At 34.2% G+C, this 8,651-nt stretch overlaps 1 protein-coding gene across 1 annotated transcript; it reads left to right on the top strand.

Moving 5' to 3' along the window:
* The first annotated feature begins 2,125 nt into the window (after positions 1-2,125).
* LOC140882236 (protein CLT2, chloroplastic-like) lies at positions 2,126-6,975 on the top strand. Its single transcript, XM_073288103.1, has 10 exons — positions 2,126-2,640; positions 3,461-3,606; positions 4,025-4,062; positions 4,235-4,350; positions 5,213-5,312; positions 5,393-5,428; positions 5,589-5,639; positions 6,004-6,127; positions 6,349-6,474; positions 6,630-6,975. The coding sequence occupies exons 1-10, from the start codon at positions 2,255-2,257 to the stop codon at positions 6,785-6,787; spliced, it is 1,281 nt and encodes a 426-aa protein (XP_073144204.1). The 5' UTR covers positions 2,126-2,254; the 3' UTR covers positions 6,788-6,975.
* The last annotated feature ends 1,676 nt before the right edge of the window (positions 6,976-8,651 follow it).

The following is an 8,651-nucleotide window of genomic DNA, read 5'->3' as shown; positions in this document are numbered from 1 at the left end:
GACTGTCTCGAAGAAACACTAATGAAGCCAAGATGTGTTCCATGGCCAAAACGGACACAAACGGATAAACCAATTAGAAATGATGTGAAGTTGTTGAGCAAGTAATTTCATCTGGTTTTACACAAACCTCCAAAAAGTTCAAGACATCATGTTTACTTCGTGGCCTAATAATTCTGATAGTATTCTACTAAAGAAGGTTCAAAGTTATAAGCTACCTCTCTTGATGCAATAACTTTCCGTGTAAACTCTCTTTTGACAGCATGTGAATTAATGCAATAATTTCATTCATTTGGGGGATTGTTAAAATTTTTTGTGCATAATGAATGCAAAGAGAAGCCCGGAAAGGAAAAGAACAGCAAAAAAAAAAAAAAAAAAATGAGGCACCCTTGCTACGGCCTGGGCTAATGCCCAGGCGTGTAGATGGCGACTAGGCACCAGTGATGGCTCGGGGGCGCCTGTGTTTAGGCACCCCTATGCCTGCACTATTGCCTAGGAATTTTCCCAGGCATGCGGGAGGTGCTTAGGTGCCCGAAAAGTGGCGCCCAGGCGCTGTAGCACTATTCACGAAAAAGTGCATTTCTTTTTCGAGTTTTCTGATGTCATTTCATCTAAATTACTTCTTTTGGTGGTTATGATCAGTTTTTTAGATCAAGAGACGTAATGTATGGTGAAACAACATGTCCTTACAGATTTCGAACATTAAATTGAAGATCAAAATGTTGTTCGAAAAACTTTTTGAGACTTTAATTTTCTCATATCTGCATTCATATTGTCATTATCTTCCTTAAACCAAATAAGAGAATTTAAATCATTTTTTGTTTGAGAAGATTGTCATTTATTGTGCTGTAATCATAAGATAAGAGTTGTATCTTGGGAGAAGAGTGTCAAATTCCGAAGCACCTAGAGCAGGGCATAATCTTCTCAAGAAAATCGTGTCCAACACGAGCCTCAACTATTCGTTTTCAACTATTTAGCATTATGAGAAAATATAAAATGAATTTGAACCCCGAAAAGTGAAATTTCGGGGTGAGAGTAATGAAAAATTTCTTAGGTTAATTACATGGTCTCGAAAATAGGTATATAAATCAATCCCCAAAAAAAAAACCAATCCCCAAAAAAAAAACCCAGTTTGAACACATCTCTTCCAAAGACGATGAATGGAATACAAGAATTAACATGACAAATAATTGTCCTATGATTTTTTAATTTTAAAACCTTGCATACGAATGCATTCGTGGTACTGAAGAGTGATTTACGAAACAAAGAGAATGATACAATATATCTTCCATGCATGTGCTTAGATTTCAAACAAATGGGAGAACAAAAGATCTACTAGATATATTGATATTTTAGATGTATGAAAGAGCTAGTAGTAAAACATTTAGTACATTTAGTATTAATCTTCCAATCAACTTTTACGAATGAAAAAAACCTATTACATGCGAAAAAAACTTATTACACAAGAATGCGAATGATATGAAACTTCATAAATTTGATTCAAATTTATATTTATTTTGAGAGAAGAAAATGAAAATGTTGAGAATGAATCGGAGATTGAGAAGGAAAAAATATGGAGAAAGCCGTTGGTTATGAGTGGTAAATGGAGGAGGATCACTTTTCTTCATTTTTCTTTTGTTTTTTCCCTTCCCAAATGGTCCACAATCCCTAAACTAACTAATATTTATATTAATAAATTACATTAATTAAAAGAAGGCCTGACCCAGAGATTTTTGCGAAGGCTTTGACCTCAATTGAATTTTAAAATAGACCTATTTTTGAAATTGACACGTCGTTTTCATGAGTGTCTATATATACACATACTAGCAGAATTAGCACACCCGTTATGTATATAATATATGAAAAATGTCAGAGTTATTTATTATTATTATTTTAAAAATTATAATTTATTTCTAAATATTTAGACGACTTTTTTAATTTTAAAAAATAATAATTTTTTTTTTAATTGAAATAACTAATTGCAACAAAACTAATAATAAAGGTTATTATTGCAAATTGATGTTAGTCAATAGTCATATCAAGATAAGGACAATATTATAGAATATAAATATGTATATTATAATATGATTCAAATTTGGAGGGCATTTCCCACACCTGCCGTCCGCCCGCCATATTATACTTCTCACTATAATATACTAAATAGCATAGTATAGCCGTTTGACTCAAGAAATCGAATCCTACATGTTCAAAAATACTTGACATCTCCATTTCTCAGTTTCTCCAATTCAATCAAACCATGTTGAGATTGAACTTAATCCCCCGCCCCGCCCCCAAGTCCCTTCCTCTTCCCTTTTCCCGCGACATTTGTTCCGTCTATGGAGTTGATTTCAGGGAAACCCATCTGAAAACCGATGTCGTTAAGCTCTCGATTGCCCCTGGCAAACGATTTAGTATTCTACACTTGGGGAATGGAAAACCCAGTGTCAGCTGGGTATGCAGGGCGGTTCCGAAACGCAATTCCGGTGGAGACGAAGCATCGTCGGCTAGCGATAAGAGGGCGGGGGTGATCGTCTGGTCGGCTATCACTCTGATGCTGGCTGTGGTGAATCGAGTGCTTCACAAGCTTGCGCTGGTGCCCATGAAGGAGTATCCCCTGTTTCTGGCTCAGATCAACACTTTGGTGTGAGTTTCTGTGTTTTTATTTTAAGGAATCAAAGTTGATTATTTTACATCCATGTGTTTTTTTTTTTAACAGTGTTTGTGTAGTCGATTTTTTCTATTTTGACAGACAAGAAACTCTTTTTAAAACATAGAAATTGAATCTTAAAAATGAGAAATCACATTTGTAATAGTGTAAGTTTAATGAATCTTGATACCTATTTTATATTTATCCACTATACTTTTAATGTTTTAATACATGTAGATAGAAAGTTTGGAAAAAAGAAAGTTTGTGGGGCCATATAATATACTTAACAGAAAGTTCTATTAAATTATCTTACATAATCCAACATCATTCATGGAAAATATTATTTTTTAGGTGAACATATTACTTTTCATTGAAAATATGGATCATGTAATAACGTATATTTGTGAAACCATTTTAGTTTATTAATATGTTTAATAAAATTATCCGACGATCTAAGAGAGAGGGACTGCATCTGGAAATCTTCTTGTGAGGGCCGGTGGATTATGTGGTAAGTTAGATCCTACCTATACAGGCACTGCCTTGAGGTAGATCTAACGGTGGACATTTATCAATAAATGTGGGATCCATTATTTTTTAGTGGTCCCTGCGTGTATTGATAAATGAGGACCCTTAGATCTATTATGAGGGTAATGCCTGTATAGGTAGGTTGAAATGAACCGGATTGTGTAGTATGTTTTGAAGCGGAAATATTTCTTCTTCATTTTTTTTAATAAAAAAATCGTATAAAATTTGATTTCGGTTTCTGCGTGGTGATTTGATTTTATGGAGAAAGCTGACTTGATGATGGATACACAGGTTCGTGGCTGTTTACTTTCCTTTGCTGTACCTGAGATATAAAGGTGGCTTAGTTACTGATGAGATGCTGAGCATTCCAAAGACACCCTTTATAGCCATGGGCTTTCTTGAATCCGTGTCACTCGTTTCTGGAATGTATGCTGGAGGTACTCATCAATTTAGAGCTGTCAAAACGGGCCAGTCAGTCAGTCACCCCCCGCCTGAAGCAGTGGGTTACGGGCTAGCTTGTTTTAACAGCTCTATCCGACACATTGTTGATACTATCTCTCCATATAACTTAACAATCCCGAAATAATTCACTTATTAGATTATTTTGTAATATACTTGCTGATTGAAAATTTTTAAATATCTAATACTTTCGATCATGATATGATATCTACAACAGAAAATATCTTCGTCAAAAAATGTAATCAAACATTTACCCGAACTTTCTCAAATTCAACTTCAGAACGTTTTGTTAGAAATACTGAGAACATATCGAAAACATTCGAGAAACAGTACAGCAGATCAACATTGATGGTCTTTTGTTCATTTTCATTGAAAATATTTACATTTTCCTTGCAGCAATGCTCCCCGGACCAGTGATACCTTTATTATACCAGGCAAGCATTTCTTTAAGAAAGTTTTGCTCCAATTTTTTTTTTTTTCTAGTTATTTATTTTCGACAGTTGCACGAAGACATATTGTGGAACTTGGAATGTTTTTCATTCGGTAATATTTATTTTCTTTTCACCAGTTGAACTCTTCTCTATTTGTTGTGCATGTTTCTTGCAGACATTCTTGATATGGCAGCTGGTTTTTTCCAGAATTCTCTTGAAGAGGACCTATCCCTTGAACCAAATTGCCGGGTGCATTCTCGTAGCTGCGGGAGTCATAGTCGCCCTTACAAGGTCTTACTTTTCTTTCAAGAAAATTGTAATCATTTCCTTCTTCGATTTTGTGAGCTTACGATTTTTATTTATTTGTATTTCAAAATGTTGAAACATTCTTTGATGTGCATTAGTCATGGTGAATGATGCGATTAAAAAAATGTTGATGATCACTAGCGACCTAAATCTCATTATGCACATAAGAAAATCACTTAGCTTAAAGGTATTTCATTAAGACGAGTTTTTAAAGTTTGAAAAGCAGAAGCAGTTTGGCGAAAACAACTTTTTCTACAAGATAAGCCGAAAAGGAAGCTCCAAAACCAGAGTTTCTAACTCCTAGCTTCTGGTTTTTTGAAGAACTTCTTTGTTAGGTTTAATCCAAACTCCCTATTTTTAGCCAAAAAAAAGAAGCTGTTTTGTTTCCATTCCAAAAGTGCTTCTGCCCTTGTATTTTTCCTATCTAAACATACTCTAGGCGGTCTTAGCATCTCCGCATAGTATTCATTCAATAAAAAGATGATCATAGAGCTGATGATCACAAAGCTAGTTACTGGTTTCTTGTCTTACTTTGAGGTAAAAAGTAATCCCGGTCCTTCGATAATCAGTTGATGCATAATCTTATTTTTGCACATGCATCCAATTGCGGAGCCAGGAATTTCAATCTACCCGGGCTAGAATTTTTAGCTCTTGAATCATTCAATATTCTAAATTTAATTACCTGGGCTAATATCAAATTATTCCAAAAATTTTCGAATTTAATATATATAAAATTAAAGAAAAAAAATATCCCACCCGGGCTAAATCCCGGGTGAAGATAAGTGTGGCTCCGCCACTGCATGCATCTTCGTCTCATCGCTAACATTAACATACTTTCGGGCCACAGTGGATCAAGCAATGGTACAATGCTTGCCGGAATGGGAATTTTGTGGCCGGCGCTAATGGTATTGTCTAGTGCCTTCCAAGCAGGTGCATCCATCGTTAAGGTGATGTGATTAGTTGTACTTGACTACATTTAAACCTTCTACAACTGCACACTAACAATTCCAAATGTGGGAATGTGCAGGAATATGTGTTCATTGATGCTGCCACCCGTCTTAAGGTAACTAAAAAACTTCGGCAATATCTAGAAATATCATCAAAGTATTGTGCGTCGATACTAATACTACTGTTATTTTTCATTCTATTTTTTCTATTCTATTCTTATCTTATGTAAGGATATTGAAAGCGTTGTTATCTTATAAATCACACCATCACTGCAGGGAAAATTGCTTGATGTCTTTGTTGTAAATTGCTTTGGATCTGCAGTTCAGGTAATGGCGAGTTACTCTCCAAGTTTTTCAATGTACTTTTTAATGTCTTCTACCAGTACTAGAAGTAAGATGGTATATTTTACAAGGGACTTAAATTTTTTGCATTTTAGCAAGCTTGCTGAAAATATTTGGCATCCTCTGCTAAACAAGTAACGATCCTCCAGAACTAAATTATATATTTTCAGATAATTGAAGTTATTGCAATCCATACCTTTTTTATTTTTCGGAACCATTTTTAAGATCTTCGTTTTTTATTTTTAAGCTGATTCAGGTAGAAGAATTTGTGAGTTGATATCCTCAGGAAAAATCAACATTTGATCATACTTCCTGGTGTTAATACTTGGTTATTGTTTTGAACTTGTAGGCTATGTTTGTACTCCTCTGTCTGCCAATTCTGTCGAACTTGAAGGGCATAACCTTATCTCAGCTGCCTATGTACTTCAAAAGTGGCGCTGCTTGTTTCTTGAATATCGGAGGGAATACGCCAGGTAAGATCTATCTCGTATAAAGTTCCTCTACATACTTCTATAGTCTGCTGGATACATATCAAACAGCTTAACCATAAAATTTCTTCGGGATAGAATTTAGAACCTGCAAGCCTACTTGAGCAATTACTGTCTTCTCAACAAGAACCAAAACTTGAGGATTAAGGCGTTTTTGTTTAGTGTAGTGAAGAAGCATAATGACTTTGTTCATTTCTTGTGTCCAGGGTGTGCAGGAGCTCCAATGCTACCTCTGCTTTTCATAATCTCCAGTGTTCTTTTCAACATATCAGTGCTCAATCTTCTTAAATTCTCCGATGCTATCGTTGCTTCTCTCGCTGTCAGGGCATCAGGTTCGCTCTTCACACAACTGGGAATTCATTTTTTTCACTCTATCTTTTAAAACAAAAATTACATACACATGCTGGTCGTTTGGCATTAGTACGTTTACGATGTGCTGATTTTTTTCTCTTTTTTTTTTTTTGGTGGTTTTTCCCTTGTGTTGCAGTGCCAATTGCTATATATGCTCTTTCCCTACCATTGCCATACCTTCCTCAAGTTGAAAGCTTAAGCCCCCTTTTCCACTTGGGCTCTATGATTCTTGTGGTGGGACTTATCCTATACAACATGCCCAGGCCTCAGAAGCAGCTCTCCAAGGCTTTGTGACATTTATTTGTAGAACTAAAACACGGTTTTGTTCTTTGAATAAATGATTTAGATATTGGCTTAACCAAAGTTGAATTTCTTTTTTTAAAAAAAAAAAATTTTGAGGCATGCGTGTACAAGGGTCGACTTAATCCATGTAATATACAGAAGACATTATTGAAAAGTTCAAAGTTCAAAGACAGAAATAAGTGCATAGTTTACTTTTTCCTTTTCTTTTAATTTACTTTTGATAGATACAGTAGATGGTGCTACAAGTCTAAACAGTGAGTTGATCAAGATCATCCGAAGCAGTATAGACTATTAAAATCCTAATAAACTATTTATCTAATTCATTTCCTTGGCACAACTCTATTTGGGGTCATTTCCTTGTGGGAAATTGGGAACAAGGAATATGATTTCTTATATCATCTTCAACCCATAACTCAATTTTAGAGCAACCTTTACGTCAAAGTAATGCAATTTTTGCACCAAATACCATATTCATCTTCAATCTATCTACTACTTAAAATCATAATCTAAAAAGAATATTCTCATAATACCATTTTTTTAATTTTTTTTACATTAATTCTTATGATTTATTTAATTAATACATTTTTATAAATTTAACAGTATAAACTAAATTTTAATTTGATATTAATTAATATTAATTATACTGGAAATAAATGCAATTAGAATTAATATATTTAAATTATTAAATAAATTTGTTATTTTATGATAATTAAATTCTATTTATAATTATTTATTGGTTTAATTAATTACATACAATATGTCTTTGAAATATCTAGATTGCTGAAACCACTATTAGCTCCGCGTGTTTTCAAATCATGAACACATATATAACTGAAAACACATATGGAAAATGATGCGCACGTTCAAGATCTGAAAAAATGGGAGATAATAGATCATTTTTTCATGGAAATTTTTAACAATTTCGGGATTTCACATGGATAGTAAATGCAAATTATGCAATTAACCCCATTTTTTATTACAATTCATTTATATTCCTATATTGAATGTGTTGTTAAAATTATTTAGTTGCATTAATTCTTTACACTAATTAACTGTTTTTATCAATTATTTTGTTAATAAAATATTTTTAAGTATGTATATCGGAGATTTTTGACTCCCAAATCTTGAAATACTCCAACTAAGCATTCAACTCTAACTTATCGCAAATGAAATTTTAGATGAAATTTTGAAGTCAAAGGTTTTTGCTGCAATCTTTAACAAGGCATTGCCCCCCAAAAATTTGAAATCAACGACTTACGAAATGCTAAAATTGTTCTAAACTCTAGTATTAATGGGGCATTCCAAACGAATGTAATCATACATGATACCTTGGAAAGGGCTACTACTCTGTGCTTGTGTCAAGTATATGGTATTCTCCCCCAGCATGAGTTGAGCAGCTGGTATATCCATGTTAAACAGCCAATATATACCGTGAATCCCATGCCTAGCAATCGCGTTATCGCCCCCAATCACTCCGCTTGAAAAAAGGGGAGGATCTGCAGCAGCATTGTTGATCCGAATTTTAGAGACCACGGAAGTTAAAAATCAGTTTTTAGTTGTATTGAAATTTTCACCAGCAAACCTCTACTTACTAATTATAAAATACTGTCAACCAGTGACTTGATGTTCAAATCATATTAATGTTGGTGTCAATATCGAAAAAAATTTAATGAAAATGTTCACCTGCAATTCAGAATTATGCGCAGATATGTGCCGCCACCGAAGCACCTTCCTCCATCTTCAAGTTGAATAACTTTTTCATGAAGAACACTTTATTATTTGCTGATGGCTTCTCGTACATGTCCGATAAAATGGACATCATCTCCTCCGTGGTTTTTGCCTCCGCCACGTTGTG

This window comes from Henckelia pumila, chromosome 2 (genome assembly GCF_033568475.1).
Source record: "Henckelia pumila isolate YLH828 chromosome 2, ASM3356847v2, whole genome shotgun sequence".
NCBI classification, from domain to species: Eukaryota; Viridiplantae; Streptophyta; class Magnoliopsida; order Lamiales; family Gesneriaceae; genus Henckelia; species Henckelia pumila.
This window is presented reverse-complemented; position numbering and strand designations above follow the sequence as displayed.

Bases quoted from the DNA above. Each gene is read 5' to 3' on its own strand.
- LOC140882236 (XM_073288103.1), top strand. From the start codon at position 2,255: ATGTTGAGATTGAACTTAATCCCCCGCCCCGCCCCCAAGTCCCTTCCT. The intron at 3,607-4,024 runs GTACTCATCAAT...TTTTCCTTGCAG, and splicing joins TTCTGGAATGTATGCTGGAG to CAATGCTCCCCGGACCAGTG. The intron at 6,475-6,629 runs GTTCGCTCTTCA...CTTGTGTTGCAG, and splicing joins TCTCGCTGTCAGGGCATCAG to TGCCAATTGCTATATATGCT.